The sequence below is a fragment of the Phoenix dactylifera genome, unplaced genomic scaffold (genome assembly GCF_009389715.1).
Source record: "Phoenix dactylifera cultivar Barhee BC4 unplaced genomic scaffold, palm_55x_up_171113_PBpolish2nd_filt_p 001510F, whole genome shotgun sequence".
Taxonomy (NCBI): domain Eukaryota; kingdom Viridiplantae; phylum Streptophyta; class Magnoliopsida; order Arecales; family Arecaceae; genus Phoenix; species Phoenix dactylifera.
Window position 1 is genome coordinate 49,234 of NW_024068820.1, and position 27,497 is coordinate 76,730.

At 35.8% G+C, this 27,497-nt stretch overlaps 1 protein-coding gene across 2 annotated transcripts; it reads left to right on the forward strand.

Moving 5' to 3' along the window:
- The first annotated feature begins 310 nt into the window (after positions 1-310).
- LOC103710295 (DEAD-box ATP-dependent RNA helicase 8-like) lies at positions 311-27,497 on the forward strand. Of its 2 annotated transcripts, none has more exons than XM_026805891.2 (11): positions 311-903; positions 10,831-10,891; positions 21,287-21,521; positions 21,936-22,174; positions 22,756-23,007; positions 23,094-23,274; positions 25,339-25,427; positions 25,786-25,859; positions 25,954-26,108; positions 26,956-27,073; positions 27,153-27,497. In XM_026805891.2, the coding sequence occupies exons 1-9, from the start codon at positions 665-667 to the stop codon at positions 26,030-26,032; spliced, it is 1,449 nt and encodes a 482-aa protein (XP_026661692.1). In that variant the 5' UTR covers positions 311-664; the 3' UTR covers positions 26,033-26,108; positions 26,956-27,073; positions 27,153-27,497. The 2 variants fall into 2 exon arrangements, with proteins under 2 accessions (XP_026661692.1, XP_017699082.1); XM_017843593.3 differs by having other exon boundaries at positions 311-547; positions 611-903; positions 26,956-27,494.

The following is a 27,497-nucleotide window of genomic DNA, read 5'->3' on the forward strand; positions in this document are numbered from 1 at the left end:
ATGATTTAACTGACAATCACATACAAATTATGAACAATACAAATTATTTTGTACGATATACAAGATTCTAGTTACGGATTGGTTTCAAATTGATTAGGTTCAGTTTCAGATGCCTGATGGAGTTAATCCTTTTTTTTATTTCTCCTGGTAGGAAAATTTAGTCCATTTTCAACCGAAACCTAATTTAAGAAATATATCCTCCTATGGAAGAATTAGAAGTGGATCCTCATCCACGGCATCGAAGTTTCGAGATCCATCTACGGGCTTTTCGGTCATTCCATATCTTGGGCGCTTAAATTAAAGCTCAGAAAAAACCCTCACTAGAGTTGCTCCGCCCTTCTCCGACCAACTCTTCGTCCACAGAGAAAGAAATGCCGTCATTTTGATCTCCGGATCCATCTGAACCCACCCTCCTTTCACGTCCCTTCTTCCGATCGGTGCTCCAACGATCCTCGAATCAACGCAGAAGCGCCCGAATCTCTCTTTGGTTTCGCCTCTATTCGCTCCTCCTCTCCTCAAGGCGAAAAACCCTAGATTTTGATTGCAGGTTCTTGATTTCTTTTTTTCGTTGTTTTCTTGGATTTTATTTTGATTTTGGAATACGATTTAGTTCGTTTATCGGGTGGGAGAATCGGTGCTTGAAGAACCGATCGAAATCGTGGAGATGAACTATCGAGGTGGTAGATATCCTCCCGGAATTGGCAACGGCCGCGGAGGGAACGTGGGCGGAAACCCTAACATTTATGCGAGAAACCCGCAGCAACAGCAGCAATATGTGCAGCGGAATCCAGTGCAGGGCCAGCATAACCAGCAGCAGCAGTGGTTGAGAAGGCATCAGTTGGGAAACGATTCTGGAACCAGCGAAGTAATGAAATCAGTTCAGTCCGCTAGCATCGATTCCAGGTAAAACGAAGAAGATTTAAAGGAAAAAAAATTGTCTTTCGCTATTTAGCTTATATGTCCTTATAAATTTTGCTGCTACGTTAAGAACCAAATGACACAAATTATTGTTTTTTTTTCATACGCTGATATCCAGCTATAAACAAAGTGCTTCTTCTAGTTAGGGTTCTCGTAGCCAATATTGTTTCACTAGATGCCAGAACACATACAAATGAAACCCGATGCTTTTCTTTATCAAGTATGCAATGTAAATCTTCATCATCCTGGAATTAGAAGGTGTTGTCATACTGGACTTAGATTTTTTTTTCCTGTCTGCTGGCGGAAGTCAGGTCTGCTGGCGGAAGTTAGGGCTGCTGGCACAACGCGTGAAGATTTTCATTATGTTGACAGCTGGTCAGATAATTGTGTCTAATTCCTTTTGGAAAACTTCCCAGGTCTGGGAGGCAGTTATAAAAGCTGATGGTGGTCGTGATGTGTATGTAGTTGGTCATGAAAATTGGAACCTGCACCATATGCTTAATCTATGGCATGTTAAATCCTTGCCACCTACCTATTTTAAATCTCTCAGCTAGTCTATATGATAAGTGGACATATTGATCTTGAGGAGGAAATTGAAAGCAGAAATATATAATCAGATTTGATGCTTGCTTAGAAAAAGAGAGAGAAAAAAAAGGGAAGGGCCCTGCCATGATCAATGACATTTGAGTGCCTAATTCACTTAATATATACCAAGACTCTTCTTCATAATGACTGGCCATTTTTTGCGCATCTGTAAAACCATTCTAAGCGACTTATACCAGACTGAGTCGTTAGGCTAATTATCCTCTAGTGGCATTCTTTTGGGTCTCTTATACATTTTTGTAGAATTCGTACCTTAATATTATTCATTTTCATTGCTTTTAGTCCACTATGCACTAAAGCTTGTGTAGTGGTGTTTCTTATGTCAAGAAATCCTCTTCATTTCTTCTCAGTTTTTCATCTAGAACTGCTATAAAAAAAAGGGTAATATCGTTTCCTTGGTTTAATGGTTGGAGATCCGAATGGCATCGCAATCAAGTAAGAGCCTAAGAAATGCTTTTATTGACATGCTTTGAAAGTGAAGGATGGAAAATGTGAAACTAAGTGAATGCATTCCATTTATGGGTACAAAACTGCTATGCTGATAAATATATATAATCAGATTTAGTAAGAAATAGGGTAAGTATGTAAAGTGACGTGAGATTTGGTATTCATTACTTAAGGTGTTGAATCCATAATTTATGTGTATCGTCGAGCTGAAAATTCACCATGTTATATGGAGAACAACATCTAAAGCTCTAATTCTCTCGGCATGACAATTCAACTTCAATTTATATTCATTCCAATTGAACTTCAATTTGGATGGCTTCCCAAAGCCAGGTGATGTGGGTTCCATCACTTGAGTAATGAAAGAAAATATAGAAACACTTTTATGGGGTCATCCGCCACTCAATGTTCTGCCCACCTGACAGATCACAATAGTTAGCCCGCAAATGCTCCTAAGACATAATATCTTGTTGCCTACCCATCTACTCCATATAAAATTTTAGTAGACATTGTATCTTCCTGATTTATTGTTGCTATCCCTTCTTGGTTTCGAAGTGATGTGGGCCTTTACAAAAATCACTAGACATGAATAAGTCTTTGTATCAATGGTCGATGAAACTATGCCGAACCGCCTGGTTCAGGGCGTTCTAAGTTGTATCGGCGGCGGACCAAGATGACTTCGGTAACCAAAACGAGAAATCGACGACGGAGAGGGAGAAGTAGAAGAAAAGAGAGAAAAATATAGAGAGAGAGCGGGGGAGAGAGGGAGAGAAAGAGGAAGGGAGAGAGAGGGAGGGTGGCGGCCATGATATGTCATACCATACGGAACGTACCGTACTGTACCGGTTCGGTATCGGTACCGGTACGGATGGTGTACTGACTCTTGCTACGCCAAAAAAATTCGTATCTACCGTACCGACACTATGCTAGTGTGGCACCGGTACGGATTTGGTACCGATACGGCGAACCTTGATGGCGGCCGGCTGGCAGAGGGCAGAAAGTTGCCCAAAGGGGTGGAGGAGGGGCTCCGCCTCCGATTTTTCTGTTGTGTTTGAAATAGTGATCTCCTTGCTGACTTCATTTAAAAATTTTGAAAATAAAAAGGGTCCCCCTCCAGGACCCCAGTTTCGAACAAAATAGAAAAACTGGAGGCGGAGCCCCTTTTCCCCCTCGTGCGGCTCCTTAGCCCTTTACCGACCATCTTCACCCTCTTTCTCTCTCGCTCCCTCTTTTCCCCTTCTCTCTCTCTTCCTTTCTCTTCGTTTTCCCTCTTCCCCACCTCCTACAATGTTGGTACGGCCCGGCACGGAACGATATGGAAGCGTATCGATCCGTGCCATCAGGCAACCAGTCCAGGCCTCGGTTCCGACACTACAATCCTTGAGCTAACATTGTTCATGACCAAATATATTAAAGAGGAGTTTTGTTAGATCTAAATATAGAAAAAAATATTTTCTTATGTCTGTTTGTAATATCATCTTGTATTAATCATCTGCATTACGTTTCTTCTAAATATAGTATAGCCATATATAAAAGAGGTTTAGGGCATCTTTGGTTGGGAGAAAGTGCAAAAAGTATGGGAACAACTACTTTCTAAAGTCGTTTGATGAATCTTGAGTCCAACACAAGTGTTCTGTAGGGTGAAAGTTTGGTCAACATCTATCATTTGTTTCAATTAAGAAGTCTGAAGTCAAAAGGTTGATTGGGATAGGTTGGCAAGCATGGAAATAATTCTCACCTACCAACTTCTTGGAACTTGACTTTGGCTCACCTTTAAAGAAAATGAAAAAGAGAATCGACAGTTGGAAAAGCAAATTGTTGTCCTCCGGAGGTCGACCAAAGCAAGACTCTTTTAGTGGAGTTAGCAACACCCTTTAAGTGAAGTCAGAACTTGATAACTTGATTATCATACCAAGTGGCAGGCTTTGTTGAAACAAACAAAATGTCATTGGCACTTCCAGGGGAATCCTAGTTCAGACCCGTGACGTACGTCAAACCAAACATGTCCTTGGTGGAGGCTTTTGTTATGTATTCATGGTTTGGAAGGTATGGACGACTAAGGAAGGTAGAGAATCTTAATCCTGAATTTTAAAAAGGTCTAAGACCGAATTTACTAGGGCTACACGTTATTACAGTTTTTGAAGTTCTGCAAAATAAACAGAAATTCACGATAAATAAAATTTTAGGAAAATTTGCAGGTCTTTGTGAATAATTTGCAAAGGTTTTTTTTGTTCATGTTATATCCCTTCTCCCTTTTTGTTGACTGGTTATGTTCCTCCCTTTATATTTACTGGTTATATTGTACATGCTCTTGCATGTGTACTCAAGAAATAAAAGGATTTATAAATTAACAATATAATATATATAAGTCATATTAAATGAAAATCAAGAAATTTTCTTTCTTTAAGAAATTTTAGTGAGAAATCATATTAGATGATTTTATTAATGCCACTTTCGAATGGCTTGGAGTTGTTGAGATGGAGTTAGAGATGGGGTAAGAGTCTTGGCTATATTCAAGTTTTTCTAGGAAAGTTTTCTTAACCCATGATCAAAATCCTTATATCTCATTTTAAGAAGGGTTATCATATGCATAGGTAGCATAAAAGAGAATATGCAATGATTATTATATGAATGGCCCATCATAAATTGTCCTAGATGTTTAAGTTGATGATGGGGCCTGTTCTCATGCAGCTTAATTTAAGCAAATCCAAGATTATGAATACTTATTTGCCAAAGAGCTGATCCATGTTGGTTAGGAAGCCCATGGGATGGGAATATGGATTTTAAGGAAGGGGAAGATTAGGTTGGATGGTTCATATACCAGATTGAGATGGGATAGAGTTACAGATAGGGTGGAAATCTTGGCTTTCTGCAAGTTCTTATGTGAGAGTTTTCTTAAGCTGAGATTAAACTTGGTGTATCTTGCTTTAATGAAATTATTAAACTATTTTTAAGAATAGGGGTACTTTTGGAATAAAAGTATAAAAGTTCAGAAATTATTTCCACCTTTATATAGTTCTTAGAATAGATTTCTTTAATTGTTTGCTGTATTTTCAGCTGTATATATAATTATAGCAATTAGTAAATTTATTTCTAACATCTTTCAGCAGTATTTTAAAATTATAGTAAGTCTTCAGTTTGCCAAAAATGTTATACAAAATGTTTCAATTGAGACAAGATTGGCCTAATAATTTCCTTCATCGTACCATTCATATACCTCTTATGATCTTGGAAACATAAGAGGTTTTGGTATTTTATATATCTCATTGGTATGGTGCTTCCACAGAGACCACCCAACACCATTCCCTCCCTCCCCATTTCCCTCTCCTCCCACATCCTCCTTCCCCCCACTCAATCTCATTTACTTTAGGAGGCCTATTGTCAAACTGACTTCAAATTGTTAATAGTTGTAGATGACACAAATGGTTGGAAAAGATTAAAAAATTTGGTTTCTGTTATTTTAATAGCAAATATTCCATTTTGTTGTGCTTTTCTCTTTGTTGCTACCTTTTTGCCCCAACTCTTTTGGATCTCTTGGCTGATATTTATTGGCAAGAGGTCTATTTTGATGTGTAGGAGGAAATAAAAGGGCATTTAGGTAATCAAGGTCATTTGCCTAGTTACTAGGCTCCTTATAAATCCAAGGAGATTTAACTTCATAATACACTGGCATAATTCACTTAGGCAATGCGATGCCTGTGTGTGCTATTCTAGATGCTTGTGTGTGCTATTCAAGATACCACGGCTTCAACATTATATTTCTACAGAAAATTTCTAGGCTATACCGTTGATTATTAGCCTTTATTTGTTTAGGAGTCTCCAGCTTAATAGTTATGCTTTGTATCTTAAACATTTTGTGAGATGATTTAGGAAATCAAAATTTGATAGGAGTTTTCAGCTTTATAGTTATGTGTTGTATCTCAAACCTTTTGTGAGTTGATTTGTGATTTCCTAAATCTTTTAAGTCAGAGTCTACTAGATCCTTCCATAACCCTTTCCCCCCTACTATTCTCAAATTGTCATTTAGAAAGCAGGCAGCCCCAAAATGTTATTAGCACAAGCGCACATCCAAATACCCCTTTGAGTTGGAGATAAGCTATAAGTCATCATGCTATGCATTTGTATTAGAGCCGTGATTAAACTTATCACATTTGAATTTTAAGCAACTCATCTCAAACTAAGTTGGTGTTTTAAGATGTTCAGATCTGTGGGCTGCTCATTTAAGATGTTGGACCTACAACTTGGTGTGGATCTTCATGCTTAAAATCCATACCAGGTTAAATAAAACATGAAAGTTGACCGCTAAGAATCGAAAATGACATCTTAATTTTTTGTAACCATGGTCCAGAAATCTGATTTTTCATATCTTTTTTTACTCTGGCCAAGTGTATCTTGTTCCTTTAATATTTTAGGAGAAATGTTTCAATTTTTAGATCCTTTCCTACAGTAACAAAATACATGTTACATGAGTGATTTAGGCTCATCTCCGAAGACGAGCAGAAAGCTCCAAGGAACATCTAAGGGATTGCTAGCAACCTACATTATTACAGATTACCACAACTAACTCAGTAGTGTCCCTAATATAGGTATATGACCTTTCCATTAATTTCTTCTTCCAGACCTTTTCTCCTTAATTATTGCACCTCTGCTTGTCTTTAAGTGTTTTGGTACTTTCAGATTGAAGTTGATAAGAATGCTCTTTTAAAGCAAGATATGTTTATTCAGCACTTCTTACAGCAGAAAATAATGAGATGCAATAATTTCCTGAAAGACCTGAAACACTAGAAGTATATTGTCTGCCCTGCCTTAAATATTGATTACAACAATGTCTATTTTTCTCAAGATTTTTGCAAATGTAAAAAGTTGCTTAATGAGTATTACGAGTGTGATGACACAATGAATATAGTCCGAGCATGGAAGGCAAATTTAATGCATTACTATATGGAAAAATATCAGTAATAAGTATAAGAAATATAATAATGCATTAACAGCATTAAAAGCTATACTATTCTTGCATTCTACAAGTAATGGCAACATTGTCATGAAGCATGGCTTATAATTTTGGTATTGAATGGGTTGACACATTCAGAATATCCTTTTTTTTGGATGATTCTTTGTCGGAGTGGATAGAAGCTAGAGAAGTAACAATTTAAAATCAAAACATTTACAAGGGAAAGATAACCAAAGCATGGTGAACCATGTTGAATGTTAATTTGGTAATCCCTATGAAAGTCAAGGGCTTTTGATTGACTTTGAAATCAACTAGACAATGATTTCATGCAGGCAATTTGTAAAAATATTTGGGAGAAGAGTGGGTATCATATAAAGTATTGCATGAAGTTATATGATAGGTGTTAAAGAAAATGAGTATAGGTCATTGCATTAATTAGTTATTACTACTATAGTTGGGGAGGGGGTGCGTGGAAAAAAGGCTGTGCAAATGATTTGCTGCATGAGCAAGTGATCTTTAATCTATGTAAGCATCAAGTGATATTTTTATAGGACTTACACATACAGATATATGTGTGTATATATGTATGTATTTATTATTATTCTGGGCATATCATGGACCATATTAGAATAGGGATTGAGTTATTGAGGATAAACATTGGAAAATGAGAGAAAATTAATTAATCTAAAGTTCAAATGGAAGTCCGATAGTTGGAAATGAGGCACCAAGTGATTGACAAGTATTACTAAATAACGATCACCTTCTTTGTTCTGGACCTATTATATGAAAATGGGTACATAAATGTTTTTTTAAGTATAATTACGTTAGGATGTAATGATGGATGAACTTGAGACACCCTAAAGGCCTGCTGTATGGTTTAACGTATTTTTTGTGAGATAAAAACATATTTATATTTCAGATAAATTAAATAAAATCTTGGCCTCAGAATAATTTCACCCCTAAAAAGAAAAGAATGTCGGTAGAATTCATAACAGGGTTTATGTCAAGTTATTATCTGGTAGGAAAATGCTTACCTCATGTTGAACTTTCTTGAGAGTTGTGCTTCATAGGCAGGAATGTATGTTACTCATATAGGCCGAATGCTGTTGTCATTCTTTTCTTTGTTGTTATTTTAAGAATTTGTATTTTGCGTGAATATATAAAATAATGATAGTTATGCAATTATATCATGATTACTTTGTTTGCCAAATGGTGAGACCTTGCTGGAAGATGAGACAAATTAGACCTGATGGGTATATGAGTTCTGCAGTTAAGAGCATAATTTTGAATTTGTCATTCATCAGATCACTTGATTCTTCATTATATAAGTTAGGTCCATTATTCATATTTTGAAAGAAATTTGTTTTTATGACTGAAACACGCACATAACCATGTGTTTCTGATAAAGCTTTGTTGATTTATGCAAAATGTCCCATAGGGGCTGAAATAGGTAAACTTGTTTAAACTTCTTGTTTGTTTTTGTTGGGCAAAAAATTGAAATACATCTGGCAAGGCAACAATTCAGATACAAACAAGGTTTCCGTCTTATCCTAGATCTTCGCTAAAATCCTAGTTGGAACGGGTATTCGTCCCTATCAATATGGTCTATATAAAATCTAGGCCAATTTATTTTGAGATATTGACCTATATGTTATCAATTTTCTAGTCACTTTTGTACTATATTACATAGAATTTTTGGTTAATAAATTACAAATCAATGGCTAAAGATGGTTATTAGTCCGGGTTTTTACCATATTGGCTGAAGTTTTAATGTCTTGGTTTCTATACCTTGGCTAAGATCTTGGAAAGCCTCAGTTCTTTCCAAAAGTTTCCCATCTTCTATCTCAGCTGAGATAATATGAGATCTCTGTCCATCCTGGGATTGGTCTTCCGCAGAGATGATAAATATCTCAGATTTTAAAACCATTGGTTATGAGCCATGCCATGTGGAGAATTTCACGCCTTGACTTCATTTGAAACTTCCTTGAGATCACAAAAATTTTACAATAGTCCATGCCAGACAAATAATTTGGTTGTATACTTGGTCCTTAGTTATGGTTGTAGCAGTTAAAACGAAAACATGTACATTGCTACTGAATGCAAAGGCCTAATGCAGCCTTTTCTACTAATTATTATAGAAATATCTAGCATATCCCTGGAAGCTGTGTATTGTTTAGTAAAAACAGTGAGCTTCTTTAAACTTTTGGGTCAATCTATTAACTTACCTAAACTGAGGCCTAAATAATGTTCAATAATTGCCCTTGACAATTTACTTTGCATTTCTAGTTGCATTTGTTGTTCTTGATTTATGAAACTTGCCCATGAATTTAATGTCTTCATGTACTTGCTCCTAATGATTTTAAATAAGGGTTAAGAGGTTCTTTATTGTGAAAGAAACTTTTTTGTGGTGATCTGGAGATTGTTGGATTGTGGTGGTCCTTTTTTGGGCTTCTCCACTAATGAACCCATATGCTCATGTTTTTTGTAAACATTTGAAAGTATCACTTCTAATGCCTTAAATATCTATTATGCAGCCATGATGACTGCAGAATCATGCTTTTTCGCAGTGTGTTTGTATCTGCTAATCATCATTAATCTTTTTCCATTTAAAACAAAATCTTGCATTTAAACTTCCATATACTCTGTTTAATGTTACTTGATTGTCTTGATCTTACTTTTCTACTTTAAGATTGAGCTTTCCATCTTTTTCAGATGAGATTATATTCTCTATTATGCTTATATCAGGACATTAAATTTTTCCCTGTAATTCAATGTCCTATATTGTGAAGTACACGCAATCAGAAGGTTTTTGATGTGTATGATTCTCTTCCACTATGGATTCTTCCGTATGATATTTGCCTCAAATAATGACATTCTCACACTGGTATATAATGATGTGCTAACCAGTGACCCCTCCTTGGCATAATGTAGTGCTTCACGTAATTCGACATTTTTATACGTAGTAGCTTTGATGTTGCCACTACAGTAAACTGGGAAACCTTATGCTAAATTTCTTTGGCATGGCAGTATTAAACTATAGTTTCAAATCTGAAATTCCATTATTTTTTAGTTGTTTATATCCGTAAAATGAGGATGCTTACCTTAAGTTGGAACTAGTAAAGATATTTTCGCAATCTGTCATTTAGTCGCGATAGGTAGAAAAAGAATTACCTCATTATTTTACCTAATATGCTTCTGATTGTCCGAATTGATTTGTTGGTTTGTTGGTGATCCACCTGGCACATGCTAATCATTTGCTAAAACTTTTGAAGATAGTTCATTTTTTTAGCAATACTTGATATCATAGTACGCCGTATCGGCTCGAATCAGGTGGTATGGGGTGTACCGTACCGTATTGGTTCAAAATCGGTGTCCGGTATGGGTGGTGTACCGAGTATTGGTAAGCTCGGTATGCCAAAAAAACTCCGTACCATACTGTTTTGACACATGCTAGTATGGCACCGGTACAGGGTCCGGTATCGAGATGGCGAATCTTGCTTAATATGTTGATGAATTTATAGGTTATGAATGTTCACGACTATTCTTCCGTCTATTATGTAATGGCTGGTGTTGTGCAGTTTTTGATTTGAAAAATGGTAATTTGAACTATTTTCTTTATTTTCATTTTTTTTTTTTGAGGGGGGGTGGCAGGGTGTATTGCATATGTTATTGCACACACAAGCAAACACATGCAAGCACGTGCATGCACATGGTGTATGACACTTCAATTTATGCACAGCATCTGCGAGCTGAATCATCCGAAATATGCCAAATAACTATGTTGGTATGAGATGTGCCGATTTTTATTTTTTTAAAATAAGTATCATTCAGAAATCTATTGTGGATTTTTTTTTCAGTAAGAAATAGTCAAATCCTTTATCCACACTTCTGACTTTTTTCACCTCATGTTTCAGTTCTCAAGATTGGAAGGCACAGTTGAATGTCCCACCTCCTGATATGCGCTACAAGACAGAGGTAAATTCCATTTGCATACATACATTTCTCTTGGGGGAATATTGCTAACTTTAGTATATTTGTCATTATTAAATTGTTTTAATAAGTGATCCTCCTTTTTCTAAATCTTCAGTTGCCATCCATGACGGGAATTTTTATCTATATATATATATATATTATTTGATTGCGATGTTTGAAACACTTTTCTCCTAAATTTGTGACAGGTGTTTGCAAGGTTGCTCGATTTTAAGCATTTTCTTATGCTTATTTCTTATATAATACTTCTAAAGCTTCATTTAGTGCGCCCAATGTGGGTCTTATCTGTAGCTTCAGGTTTAGGTTTATCTGGAAGAATAAGTAAGCAATTGATTTTGACTTAGTGTTTGCTCAGAAGTCTTTTCCTGTAACTAATATTTACTTACTAATTTTAGTTGTCCACTTACGGTTGATCATTTTGATTTTTTCCCTCTTCCGATTCTAGTCTCTTCTGGTAGATAATTTCCAGTTTTCCTTAATATGTCATTTCTAATCTGGGATGAAGTTGCTTTCCTAGAACTTGCCTAACATGAAGGAATTCAATCTTATTGATGCATTACACAGTTTAATACTTATAGATCCTTGAAGATATGCAAAGGTATTTCTGAGATTAAAATGTCATTATAATCCTTGGGATTCATCATATGATCCCAACCGGCATTCGGCATGTGGGGGGCATGCAACTGATTTTAAAAAGAAGGAAATCCTCACATATGGATGTGGTATCTGGAGAGGATAAAACTGTGGAGGTAGTGAATCATGCCTGCCTTTAGAAAGAGGGGATTGTATCCTTTAATGGGTAGATCGCATCCAGTCTGTGACATCGCACCGGTTTCTGTTTGATGCGAGTGATTAATGCTAGAAGAAGTAATTTTTGATGTATGGCTTTATCTCACTGAAGGATGAAAAGATTTGAAAGAGATGGAGGAAACACAGTGTGATACCTGTTTCTGTGAAGAGGATAAAGCATAAGATGGGTGGGCTTTGGACCAGTGGCATAAATTTTATTCTATTGTCTTTTGAAATGCTGTGATTGTGAAGATGGATGACCAAAGAGGTAATCTTCTATGTATAATATATTTGTATAAGAAATCCTAGTTGGCCTGATCTCTTCAGTCAGCTAATGCTCTTAGTTCTGATTCTTCCTCTTTTTGTTGCATCTTTTTGATCCTACTCTTTCTGTCTTAGGGTTGCTTTTGATCTTGGATTTCCAGGTGCATTATCTCAACAATTTATGCTTGTAACATATCTTCCTTTCATACTTCAGATTTTTATATGTTTCCTTGGGAATCCTGTCCATCCTTCATTTCTTCTTGCATCTATTCAGTACCTATTGGCATGATGTAGACATGCTACTGCAAGTGGCCATTTGAATGTGCAAGTAACATGAGTCTTCTTGATATGCTCTAGGTTCCTCATAAGTTTATGTTGTCCCATCATTCTTAAATTAAATTATTAAGAGGCAGATAGGGGTTGAAAGGTAAACACCCTCATCTATGTTGGGGCCATTGTAGATGTAGTTGACTCAAGGACAAGTTGGAAAAAAAAAAATCAAATATATAAGAATTTTGCTGGTTGGCATCTCCTATTAGGATCTCTAATACCAATTTATGTGGCGTTATGTCTCTCAAACCATATAACCTGGCTACAATATTTATGTGATAGTGATAATCTGGTCCCTTTCAACTACTTTTGAGGACTAGCTCAACCTAGAATCCTGGTCGCATAGTTTGGATTTATGATTTATTTGAGAAGATAGTTTTTTGTAATCTGTCAAATGTTAGACAATTCAAGAAAGTTTGTAGATTTATGAAGAGAATTAGAATGGAGAACAGGTTATCAACCATACTCGTAGTGATCGGGCCTTATCCCACCTATTTTGGATCGGTTTCATACATCCATCTATCCATGCCGTATGTGTCCTCCTTCCTATTTTTTGTATAAATTCTAATTTCTTTGATCTTCTTTCCACTTCCACTATTATGTTAGTCAGTTCTCCAGTTTGTCTTTAAATGCTGCAATTTTTCAGCCAAAGAATATAAGGTTATGGTTAGAAAAAAGGAGGAAAAAGATTGGCATATCAATTAAAATATTTTGAGCAAACAATAATCATCTCTGAAGATATCAGAAGCTTCATAATAACTCAGAGTGTATTCTATGTATCCTTGTAATAAATCTGGGGAAATTAACTATAGATGATAAAATCTAAATAATTTTGACAATTTTTTTTTGTTATCTAGGTAATTAATATCATAAGGCTTAGTAATGCATCCTCTGGTGTGTTGTGAGCCTTGGATGGAAGGTGTGGTTGCATCATTTATAATTTTGTTCATTTCATTTATGGGACTCTTGCCTTCTATTCCTGGGTTTTTTTAATGATTATCCAATACTGTGCCATATGCATCTCCTTTGTCCACCACCTGTCCTTTGATGTTTCCCTTTTTTTGGCATGATTTATTTATAATTGGAGATTTGGATCTATCTCAGAGATAGCTCTTGGCTATTGAGATCATTTCTATGTCAACTAGATAACACTGCTTTTGGCCTCCTTCTCCACATCTTGAGTATTTCTCTTTAATTTCCTATACTGTTCGACCATAATTTGTTTTGCTACTTGATAGATATATGTTACATTATGTTAAAATGGGGCTATGACTCATTGTTTGGTCCAATAAAATATGTTGTAGGAGCTTTAGATGCAACTGTATGTGTGTGTATGAGAGAGAGAGAGAGAGAGTATCCTTCATGTCGTGCTTGGCTTGTGGCCTTTCCCGGAGTTGCATCAGATGTTGTTTCTCATCTATAAAGTCATATATTCAATTTCCAAATTTATTAATTTCCTCATGAGTGGATTCATAAAATAAACTCAAAATCGAATTTTAATGCTTTCTTGCTACTTTAAATCCATTGATGACATGACACCATCGACTTGTGTTAACTCCTGATGAAATTCATCTCATTTGTCATTGGATGCATTTAACTTCATATTCCACACCCAATACTCTCTTTTGTTTTGTTAATTTTTCTCTCTCTTGATTACTCCTCTATTTGCATGGTTCAATTATATGTGCATTCATTTCAACTTTTAGTGGTGCAAAGTGACGGCATGTGACAAATGTAGTCAAAGTCACTACTTTTTTAGTTTTACATTGACAAAGCCTTGTGAAGTCCATTTCCTTGATCGACTACTTTCTTCCATTACAATAACTACGTGAAATAAGTCTAGAAGGTGTTTTTGGTAATAAATAAAGAAAAATGTGAGAACACCCAAAAGCTTACTAACTTCGTTTATGATGACAACCTTCATACATCACTAGCTCTTATAAGAACCGACTACCTGATCGGTTCTTTCAATTTTGAAAATAAACCACGCAATAGCACGTATCCTGTAGGATAGTGATTAGGGGTGTCGGTCCACAGGGATTGAAGAATAGGTTATTTTTCTTTTAAAAATAAATCAAAAAGAAGAATTTGCTAACTTGATTTAACTAAATTAAACTATGAGTACGGATTGGAATTTATCAAAGTAAATAGATCTAGGGTTTGGAATCCACCACATAGCATTGCATCAAGGATTGTGTTCTTAATTTTTATCTTTTGGAGAGGCATGCAATTTTGGCTACAAGCCTTTTAAAATAAAAACATAAAGAGTGTTAGAAAAATCCATCTTTGGTATAGCATGAAGTGTCTACCTAAGTATGCTAATCTAGGATGCAGCACACCTCATCTTCCTAGGCATGGATCATCTTAGACTACTTTAGCAAACATGAATAGTAAATGGCATGCTCAAAGTTTAAACATCATAAAAAGATATTTCATTGAAGATAAGAATTTAAACAAGCTCCAAAATAATAAAGAAAATAAGAACTACAATGCCCTGATACATTGCTAGGGCTTCATCCAGCCCTAGATTAGATGTTTAGCCGAGCATGGCTTCCGGACGACCTCCCATCTTCAAATGAAAGTCTTCCGCTCCCATTCGGCTCCCTCTATTCCCAAAATATCCAAAATACTCTCTCTCCCCCATCCTTTTTCTTTTCTTTTCTTTTTCTCCCCACAGAACCTCCTCTGTTCTTCAAACCCTGCTCCTCCCCTGCCACCGAACGCCCTCCTCCTTTTATAGTGGATGAATGGCGTCAATGGCGTGGCTAGATCTTGGGAGGGATCCGTGGAGCGTTTGATTGTAATGGCCGGAAATGAAGCCGGCCGCTGGATCGACGGGAGGTGGAGGGAAGAAGATGAGATGGCCGCGGGATCGATGGGAGGTGCTGATGCGGAGTATCTGGATCTCGGAGAAGCCGGGTACTGAGCTGTAGATGAATGCCGAGCTGGGTTTCCGGCGGTTGGGAGCCGATCACGGCTTGGTGCTAGGGATGAATCCGGACGGAAAGATGTTGCAGGTGTCCGGGTGCTGTGCGAATGATGAATTGGAAGCGTTACGATCGGAAGGAGAGGCGGGGGATCCGGTCGCTGGCTGCACCCCGTGGAACTCGTGCTGGAACGGGCTGATGCGGAGCATTTGATTCCCGACGATTGGAGCGGCTCGTTGATTGCAGCGGAGGAGTGATCGCCGGCGGAGCATCCGGGAATGAAGACGACGCCATGGCCGGATGCGGAAGATGCCCGGCTGATCTCCCTCTTGAATTTGGCGCGCGGATGATGGGGGATCGAGTTGTTGTGAGCGAGGCGGGATCACGGGAAGGTTTGGCAGCGGGAGGAAGAAGATAAACAGTGGAATCTATATATATATATATTTTTATTTATTTATTTATGTTTTTATTTATTTATTTATTTATTTTTTAACACTGTTCATATGAACAGTGTTTTAACGGGACACTATTTATATGAACAGTGAATCGTGAATTTTTAGTTATTATTATTATAAATTTTATATGAAGGCAGATAACGAATTGGTTGGGAATTGACTTTGGGTTTGAGGTGGGTCATGATGGTTGACTTGTCCTTGAGCCCATTGTCATTTAATTCTTGCTAAGCTGCTTCAGATCGAACTCGACCAGACAAGATTAAAAACCGGACCGTGACCTAATAAAAAGGGTTAATCAAACCTTTGCCCCATACATAATTAATTATAACTTTCGATCGAATCAGGACCAAAACCCATTTAATTATAGCCTTAGCTTGATTACAACTCCATTAGGTTACCAAATCGGGTCAACACAATCTCCTCCTTATATGTTTTCATGAAAGATTATAACCAGGAGAGAGACAAGTTTAGAGTTTGTTTTGAGAAAAGAATTATTTACCTCTCACCATATTTTAAATTCATTTCAATGTTTATTTAATTTTATGGTAAAATATATATTTATCAGTTTAAAAACATTGATAAGTGCTATGGAAAGATAACTAAATTATAGATTATTAAGCACTTATCACTACCAATATCTCTTCTGATGATAATTGCTTCATGATTAAATCTTTTTGCTTGTCTGTCACGAGAAATTCTATTTACACTTACTTCATAACTCTCTGGCAGCCATCCCTTTTTTCATATAAAATTTGTGGTTGTCCATGCTTTAAATAAAAAAACACAACTGCCCACCAAAGTTTCTAGCAAGATTCGCCATCTCGGTATGGCAAACCTTCATTCTTAGTGTGATTGGGTTTGAACATCAGCGGTTTAAGTTGAGAAAAAAAGAAGAAAATGTCAAGTTGCTGCAAACTTAATTGATTTATTGGGCTAGATACAGAATTAACTTATTGGTCTAATAGAACATTAATTGTTATTTTCTCCACTTCAATAACAATTCAGATTGTAGAGGTGCCTGCCAATTTTGCATGTAGTTCATTTTGTCTTAAAGTAATATTTTAGCCGTACTATGGTTATAGGATTTGCTAAGTTGTTTACTTTCATACTTTCTCTACTTTTTTTAATTGTACTGTTTTTATCTAGCTGTTATTTGCATGTAGGGTGCAATTTTGTAAAATTTAATAGTCTGGAACTGCTAAATGGTTTGGATATAGGTCATCTAGTATTGAGGGATCTGCCTTTTTCAGTCATCTGTTGGGGCAGCATTTGTTGCAAGGAGAGGATATTTGCATTTACTGTATGGGCCTTATTTGTTTTTTGGGAAACATTTTTTATGTGAGAAAATTTGAACTACAATTGCATTTCAGCAGTTGTCTACAACACAACCAACTATGTCTCTAACCATTTCCTTCAAATCAATTGAATGGTTGGTCCACATCGATGTTTATGCCATGAAAGGTAATTTGAATTTTGTGCAAAGTTGGAAGTTACAAATATGCAAAAAGCCGCTATTGCATCATGCTTTTTCCAAACTCAAGCTTCAGATCTGATATTATTTTCCAGTTTTATAATAAATTCATCCAGTATCAATCACAAATTACATCATATAATTGACTTAGTAGTTTTGATTATCAAGCTAGATTGGCATCACATTGGTATAAAGTATCTGATTTCAATTCCTGATGGGCACTTAATGAAAGGTTCAAATCTGTTAATTAGAACACATCACATGTGATTCATGGAGAGATGTCAGATGCAGTCATTAAAGTGGCTAAAGGACTCCAGCGGATGGGTTCCATAATGGAGATTAAACAAATGATGAACACGATCGATCTTCTGGTGTAAATTGAAATTCATGAGGAATGCATTTATAAATTTTTGTTTCTTAATTGAGGAGAAAAGAGATCAAGGCTTCTATAGTTGTTTAACTAAGCCTTTTGATTCGAGAAATTGCAAAGTTAGCATAATCAGCACTTAAGTGTGAGCACTTAAATGCTTGTTTGGAATCTAGATGTCTGCAGAAGGCTAATTTCATTAATTGCAAAACTGCATGCCTTTGATCTGCAATGAGGTTCCTGTTTTTGAAACATTAGAGTTTGTAGTTGGAATGGTTGAACAGACTGGGATCAGTCTGAAAGTTCTTTAAAACAAGTTCAATTTCCACTTTACACCAAGAAAAATGAGTTAGAGTTGTAAAGGATCATGGAATGTAAAATTTTGTAAATATTCTTGACTGTATGGGGGCACAGCCAATTTCTTCTCTTCACAATTGACATCTATAGTTGAAGAACATAGTTGTTTGTTGGTGTGAAGTTGAAGAGCGCTCCATGCATGTGGGGAGCAAGAGTCAGCATGCAAATTTTAGATGTCAATAGGGTAAGATTGCTGCATGATGGAAAATATTTTGATAGGTAGATTGCTTGTTATAACTATTAACAACTGGGAGAAGAGAATGTGGGGGAGAACCTTTGAATCATCTTAGATTTATGTGAAATATAATGTTCCAACTAATATATGAATTGGTGAATACAGGACAAGATTTGAGCTGCGATAGTAATTTGAAACAGCAGATTGTAGAGGAAACCTTAATTTTTTTGGGAATGGACTGTAGAAGAAACTTACGGATTTGCTGTTTGGATTGTGATATGGTTACAATGGTGTTTGTTATTCTTATGCACAAGGATTCGAGTACCAGTGTCAATGGTGGTACCAGTTTCTTGTTGGACTGGTGTGGTATTGGTCCATCCTATTCCGACACATGGTACAGGGTTGCGTACAAGTATTGTATCGAGATGCAATTTTGAGTCCTTAATTTTTAATTTTTTGCTTATGTTATGTAATATAATATTAAAGTGATTTTGTTGTTTTTTTTTATTTTCATTTTTTTAATGTTTTAGTGGTATTTGAAGGGGTGTATGATACTAGAGTATCATAATCAGTACTGACATTAAGTCAGCGTGGATTAAGAAACTTGCAACATGTACAAGTGTAAAATGGCAAATAATGTATTGTCATAGAAAAATGTATAATAGCTTACTTTAAAAGTTCAATCTAGCTTGTGTTTATGGCCCTCATAGACGTTTGGATCTTGTTTGTAATCTAGACGTTGAATCTGATATTAGCTTGGATGCTATACCCATTCGAGCTGATTATATGATGTTTGATATTGGTTTGATTGTGGCTCTATGTACATCTGGTAGTCGTAGGAGCCTATCATCCTTGCTTAGGGTAGTAAGAGGCAAGCCATACCCATGTCTTTAGGAGGTGTAATGTACGGTCATATCTCGCAGGATATGATGTATGGAATAGACATACAGATCCTATGTAGATGGAGCATACTATCCATCCTGACTATTCGATGCACTGGGAGATCCGCCTTCTGTATATGATGGAACGCTATAGCTATCTAGGGGGCGTTTGGTAACCCTAACAGGATCACCACGGTGATCTAAGATCTCCGGTGATCCAAATGCTGGGGTGATTTGATCTCCAGTGATCTAAGATCAATGTGTTTGGTAGACCATGGTCCAATGATTAAAAATTCTCGGATATCTATGAGTAACTTGTTTGGTATGGTATGGGGATCCAAGATCACCTACCACATAATACCACAATTACCCCTGATATATCTTAAATAGATTTTTTATGTATTTTAAATTCTCATAAATTAAAAATGTAAGTCAATATGCTAATTCCTATAATAGCTCCATAATTTTGTTGCATATTCTACTTTTAGTAGCCCTTATCATATATTTATTAATCATATAAAATAGATTTTTCAATACTAATAATTATTTTGATTAAAAATAAGTTAAATAGGGTAATATATTAAATATTTTCATTATATAAATATAAAATATAATAATATATTTCTACTATAATTAAAAATTATCCTTCAATAATAATATGGTAATAATATTATTAGTAATATATTATAATATAATATATATCATTAATATAATATATAATATCAACATAATATTATATATATATAATATTGACATAATATATTGATGGTATATTGATATATCAATTTTTCTGCTAAATTGAGGGGTATTCTTGTCTTTAACTTTCAACTTAGGATCATTGTCCTGGGGTGATCTTGGATTTTCGACCTTAAGGACGGGTATTCCATCACCAGGTTGGGCAGTGATTTGAGGAGTGGAGGTGATTTAGAATCACCTCCACGTAGCATCACCATGGTGCAACCAAACACGGTGATCTCCTCATCTCCACCCACATCACTCTTGATCCTAGGACGATCATCCCATACCAAACGCCCCCCTAATGCACTGATAGATGTCTCCAATGTGCACTCTCTCTAGTTAATGTAAAATCTCTCGAGTTTTCCAGTGATACTGTTCATGTCCTTGCGACTTCCATTTAATTTTCTATTTTCTGAACTTTCAATTTTCCAGTTGTGTATATAATTCTCTTACCTTTGAACATAGTTTCTCGCATTTGATTCTCCAACCTCCTTATATGTATCAGCATCGTCTTGATTCTGTCTCTGTCCTGCAGCACTTTTGAAACATTTCCTTGTCATATTTGGATTTTTCTCTAGCCTTGTGTTTCCTTGTCAGCTGCCTCCACCAGATTGATTGCCTTTTTAACCTCTGACTTGCCTTTTTTCTGCCTCCAAGAGCACCAATCTGGTTCGATTGCGTTGCCTTGGTGCCCATTTTTACCCTTGCTGGTTGGCTGGACCCTCTACCATGACTGGCCATGTAGGCCTGTGAATTGTGCCCTAATCTGAAAATCTAGCGACCAAAGCACACTAATCAGAATCCTGTAACCTGTTGTATCACTCGCGATGGGTGAAATATTCTCTACCATCCATCTATCCACGTTGCGCACACCCACCTCCTTTGTGATGGTTCTAGATGGTTGTGGAGAATCCCTTGACCCATCATGGAAGATATTCATCTTTTTTAAAAGATTCTGTGCACTTGGTGAACAGCATTTCTTTGATCCCTATGTATACATGTCCATTGAATTGTGGCAAGTGGCAAATCTTCTGAATGGGAACTTGTTGATCAGCACAAGTTTTATATGCTCTGATGATTATTTGGCTTGATTAATTTGATTAGTGCATAGACCAAATCTTTGAAAGATTGGGTGCACAATGGTCTGTAGGATATAATGGTGGGCCAGTCCATCCTTTCCTCAAAAGAAAAATAAAATAAAAATGTTCCTCAAAAAAGAAAATTGTTCTGTAGGATACAAGGAATTAATGTAAATTGAACCTAAGATGATTCTTTTATATCTGGATGATGTGGACATTTGATTCTGTGTATGATCGTTTAACTTGAGGAAAAATTGTTAAATGATGCTGATGGAAAATGGCTGCAGCTATGTATTGCAACAAGGTGTAATATGATTAGGAAATATAATTTAAATTAAATGAATTTTTAAATATAATATCCACCCTTGTGGTACAGTATGATAGAGATCTTATTCTCCTTGGTGTGCTCAACTAGCCTTCTCAAGAACTGCTGATTATTTTTGGGGTGTAATGATGTAATATGTTGTCTTCATCCTTCGATATGAACACAATTAATTTTGAATATTTCACCTACCTTGCCAATTTATCTTCCACATTTTTTTCCCAGGATGTCACTGCAACTAAAGGCAATGAATTTGAAGACTATTTTCTGAAGCGAGAGCTACTTATGGGGATATATGAGAAGGGATTTGAAAGGCCTTCGCCTATCCAAGAAGAAAGTATACCAATTGCACTGACTGGAAGTGATATTCTTGCTAGAGCTAAGAATGGAACCGGGAAGACAGCTGCATTTTGCATTCCTGCATTGGAAAAAATTGATCAAGATAACAATGTTATTCAAGGTTTCTTTTTATCCTTATTTATTATTCTAATTACCTAAATAGACATGGTTAATTATCTTTAAGGAATAAAGTAATGAGTTGGATCACTTGCAGTTGGTAGTCAGATGCATCTTATGTGCTTTTCTATGTATTTTCTAGGAGCAAAGATCATATTCAGGACAGCCTACTGACATTTGTTTTTGACTAATATGCATGACTTTTTTGTAAACATCTATCTGTTATGAGGTCTAACGACAAGAGAAATGTTTCTTTTTTAAGGGAAATAGCTCAATTATTAGATGGCATTCTAACATTTTGTTTTTCCATTTTTGGCTGAAGTGCACTATGTTTTTAGAAAGTGTGGAGCTCGAACTGTTAGAATTTGCATGCTACATCTTTTAGTTTTAAACTTGTTTGGATGTTTTTGATATTCAGTTGCCATATTGGTTCCTACAAGAGAATTAGCTCTCCAAACTTCACAAGTCTGTAAGGAGCTTGGAAAGCATTTAAGGATTCAAGTTATGGTCACTACTGGAGGAACCAGCTTGAAGGATGACATAATGCGTTTGTATCAACCAGTTCATTTGCTTGTTGCAACACCTGGCCGAGTACTTGATCTTGCAAAGAAAGGTGTCTGTATCCTGAAGGATTGTTCAATGCTTATTATGGATGAGGTACCATATATATTAAACTGATTCTACTATATCGTTTGAATGGTCAACCCAGTGACTATGTTTTGGTTAATGAAGAGTTGTTTCAAAATTTTCATCTGAAGTTAAATTTCCTTCTCTATATCTTTTTTAAAATTCTAAGATTTTATTTATTGATATACTCTATTTGTAAAGTACTATATATTTTGCTTTATTATTGTCCGGTGTATACCTTTTTCTTATTGTTGGTCACATTGCCTGCCTTCTTAAATCGGACTCCTTCAAACTTTCAACTGTATCTCATCCATTTGTAATATTTTGCATGTCAGAATTTTATCTGTGAATGATCCCTGTGGTTGACCTCTTTATTTTGGTTCATTGCATTACTTCATTACATTACATATAACAAAAGAAAAAATGCACTTCATATTTCTTCCATGAGTTTAATTGCCGTTGCTTGATTCTTCAAATGCAAAGAGCCATAGTGAATGAATAGAGTTTAAGGTATATTTTGCTGAAGAAATAGAGATGGAATATTTGGCTGTAATAATCTATTCTGCCTTATTCCTGTTGTCTGATAGATGTTCCTCTTCCTACTTCCGCAGGCAGATAAGCTTCTTTCTCCTGAGTTTCAACCTTCAGTAGAGCAACTGATTCGTTTCCTTCCTGCAAATCGGCAAATTTTACTGTTTTCAGCAACATTCCCTGTAACGGTCAAGGATTTCAAAGATAGATACCTAGCAAAACCTTATGTAATTAATCTTATGGATGAACTCACCCTGAAGGGAATAACACAATACTATGCTTTCGTAGAAGAAAGGCAGAAGGTCCACTGCCTTAATACCCTTTTCTCAAAGGTTTGCACTTAACCATTATAATTTTTGCGCTATGCATAATGTTTGCGATTGCAAAAATAATGAATTTGTTGGCTGTGCTTTGACAGCTCCAAATTAACCAATCCATTATATTTTGCAACTCGGTTAACCGTGTGGAGTTATTGGCTAAGAAAATCACTGAGCTTGGCTATTCTTGCTTCTATATTCATGCTAAAATGTTGCAAGACCATCGGAATCGAGTCTTCCATGACTTCCGCAATGGTGCATGCAGGAATCTTGTTTGTACAGGTACAATTTTTATCTTTCAAGCTTCTATTTATTTGTCAGGAGTCAGGACTATTTCTGGTTTTTGGTCTAAAATCATTTATTAATATCATGTTAGAATACATTGCATTCATAGTCGATAATTATGTCTTTGTACTTCTGTCTAGCTTCTTTAAAATAAATATTATCTTTTTCATTGGGTTGCTGTGATAATTCTTATAAAATTGTTGCTGGACATGGCTTGTGATGTGAGGCTGCTAGTTGTCTGAATAACCTACAATTGATGTCTTTATGATACCTATGCATATGCATATTCTTAGGCATGTAGCTTTGGAAATGAAGTGCATCTATTGATCTATGACTACTCTCATACCCAACCCCAACCTTTATATGAATAAATTTTTGAAAACTGTTTTCGTCTATATAATGGTTAGGTTTTTAAATACCTAGGACAGACTCTAGATTTGAGGTTCAATATTTGTTATTACCTTTTCTTACTTGAATTGCAGATCGTCAAACTATGTGATCAATAGTCATTATGAAGTTTTTTGTTTTAATAATACATACACATAAACGCATACATAATATATGAATAATTGATTACCAATTTTTCTAATTAAAAGTTACCTCTTATGTTGTTGTAATTTTTGCCAAAGCCTTCTTTAAGACCTGCATCCATGTTACTTTGGGTCTTCAAATTCACTTTCTAAATTCTTAGAAGTCTGATACTGGTATCTTTCCTCAATATATGCTCATATTATCTCAATCAGATCTTGATTCTTCATTGCCCTGTCCTTAGCTGATAGTGGTCCTACAATTTCTTCATTATACTTTATCATAACTTTATTTATCCTAGTTTTACTGTGCATCCATCTGAATATTTCTCATTTATTTTACCCTAATTTTATATTCATAAATCCTCTTAACAGCAGCTGTAGCAATAGGATATTGTTGGTTTTGACACATTTTATAGATTTTTTTTGTTGCTAAGGTATACGCTGGTTACTTAACATCCCATAAGCACTTCTTCATTAATTAATGCAGCTCTGATTTCATTACATGTCTTCATCTCTCTCAATTCTTTTATGTAGCACACCCTAGATAATGGAGCCATTCTGTGTTATATTTTGTTCAACAATCTTGAGTAGGGCCTTACTGCCATTTCCATTTTTGTTGGGATTACATTTCATAATCTCTACTACTTTTCAACTGGTATAAAAACCTTTATTTTATGGAGACTTTACTCCCGAAATCCACCTATCAATATTAATCAGTTTTAGTATCGATATCTGTCTTGTTTATGTTGCCCTCTCTGCCAGTCACTATTCCTGCTTTTGTATGATGTAAGTATACTTTATTATGTTTTACAAATGGCATGGTTTTAGGCTTTCAAGTAAAAGAGAGGGAGATTATATTTACACACTTCTGCACCATGTCTTGTTGTGAGTTTGTTGGGATATGTTTATAGTAAAATTTAGTATTAACATGGTCCCTGTAAGCTTGTTCTCGTCCATCTATTGTAGAATGGAAGCAGTCCTCTCCTTTTGGCATTATGTTATGGGAGAAGTATCAAGAATGTGGATGCGTATTATGCTGCTCTAACATTTACAAAGATGGTGATACTTTTGGACTTCATTTTTTGGGCTATGTAATATTTAGGAACTCACTCATCCTCTGGTTTTTGTTTATGGAAACCATAGTTCAAACATTATATATGCAACCTTTTGTCTTTATGATTTTTCAGGAAATTTATCAATCAATCTGATCCTTGGTGCTCTGTTTCTTGCTTTATTTGGTTCATATCTGCAAGTCTTTCTTTCCTATAAATATCACTCTCCCTACAAATATCATTTGCTTAAATTTATGTTTCGCCCAATGTCGATAAATATCATTTTACCTACATGAATTAGCTAGATTGCATATGTGGGGAGCTAAATATAAGTTAGAAGTAGGCCCAGGCATTATATCTATTCAAAACTATTTCTGGATTAGCATTGTGTTGGTTTAATTGGAAAACAGTTTCCTTTGGTCATTCAAATTGGTAGACATTTAGATCCTTTTGTGACTGTTGATCTTTTGTCTTTCCAGATCTGTTCACAAGGGGAATTGACATTCAAGCTGTTAACGTTGTAATCAATTTTGACTTTCCCAAGAACGCGGAAACATATCTGCACCGGGTATGGTTTTTATAAATATCTTAGCTGCATTGATATGTCTGCTACAATTCATATGTAAACTGTAACATCAGTCAGCCGTGTGATAACCAATGTGCACTGTCCATTGAGTTGCTTTTTTCTTGACATCCTACTTCAAAGGGACAAAAGTGGTTAAATTAAACAGACTGCTATGCATCATTTTTGGAGGTAAGGAGAGGGAATTGTTAGAAAGTCCATATTGAATCAGATCATATGGATCAGCCTATCTTAAGCCTGCTGGTTCATGTTTAGATTGTTTAAGTCAAATCTTCCTAGCAGCATTTTTTTTTGCATATTGCTAGGAAGCTGTTGCATTCTTGTTTTTGCTTGATACTTTCAGGTTGGTCGCTCGGGGAGATATGGTCACCTTGGTTTAGCAGTGAATTTGATCACCTATGAGGACCGCTTCAACCTGTATGCACTCTTTCCCTGTTATAGATATGCTCACAGGTTTTTTTTTTCCCCCTTCATATGAAGTTCTAAGATCTGGATATTTGTCTAATGATAGGTATAGGATTGAACAAGAACTTGGGACTGAAATTAAACAGATTCCTCCACAAATAGACCAAGCTGTATATTGCAGGTGATCTGTGATACTGATAAATGTGCATCCTCATCGGTGGTTAATAATTGGAAGACCTGCTGTAAATATTGGCTTATCAAGTACGTCCTGAACTTTATCACCTCGTTGGGTTCTTTTCTTTTGTTTTGTTTTATTTTATTTATTATTACTTGTTAGTGACTAATTCAGAATACCAATATGAATACAAATTAATGATGCTTGTGGGTTTTCTCCCCCGTTATTTTTACTGTTTTCATCTCCCCTGTGCTTGTTTTTATATGGACAAATACACAAATATTTTATAATTTTTAATTATTTGAATATGAAATTTGGCAAATTTCTAAATTTTTACAGAATTTCCAAATCATAGTTAAATTGTTCCTGAATGCTGAACTTGTAATTGTGTAGGAGGTTAACTCGAAATTGGTTCATTAGAGACTTATAGCCATGCTTAACCCATGTATTTTACCCTGTTCTAATTGAAAGGCCAGCATGGTTTGTATGAATTGGTAGTGAATACTGTTTAACCAAGTAGTTGGTCAAGTTTAAGTAGCAACCTCATATGAGGCAATCCTATGTCTTCTCTTAAACCTTTTGTGAGAGCTTACATGTGGCAGTAGCTAGTGTAGAAATTTTTGAATCAGTAATCTGCGTTCTAGGTTTTTATGTTTGTTTACCATGATGAAATTCAAATTAATTTATTTTTCTGATCCCTTTACATCCTTCCTCTGTCTTGCCTTGTTGTACTTCGTTTCCTAAATGTGGCACTTTGCTTATCATATTCGCAAACCATTGTAGGTTTATTTGTGGTCTAGATGTTTTCTAAATGCTATGAAATTAATATCTTAAATAATTTTGCTCTATTCAGTCTCTTGGTTCTATTATTATTAGTTTATATCACTTACACTTTCTGTAAAGTTGACAATCTTTCTGTGGACTATTATCCAGGGTTTATTTTGTCACCTTGCCTAAGGTACCAGTGATGGCATCTTGTGAGGTGTTCGGTGAAACTGATAGTACAATCCGCTCATATTGTGGAACCTATATGGTGATACCTGTTTATGTGGTACTTTAAATCATTGTCATCTTCGGTGACCTGTAGGTTTTTATGTTGCTTCGTAGTGACCTCTTTTTAGCGCTAACAGGTTGCAGATCAAAGCTTTAATTGTTTGCAACTTCAGTCATTTGCCTCCCAAGTATTTGTGTCGGTGGTTCTGTTGAAGGGAGGTGGTTTTAATCTGAGAAACTGCAAGGTGTTTCATGGCTTTATCAAATGCTTACTGTCAAGGTCTAGGATTAGGGCTTGTAATGCTCAGGTGTCTGCTGAATCCATGCATTCAAATGCTGCATGTGTTATCAGATCCGAAGATTTAGATGATCTATCTGGTACCTTTTTTCTGAACAATTATCTGTTGCTCTTAGTGTGATTTGGTGAATATTGATTTGTCTTGTTTGGAGCTCTTTGTAATGATTTTTAAATTGCTTTTGAA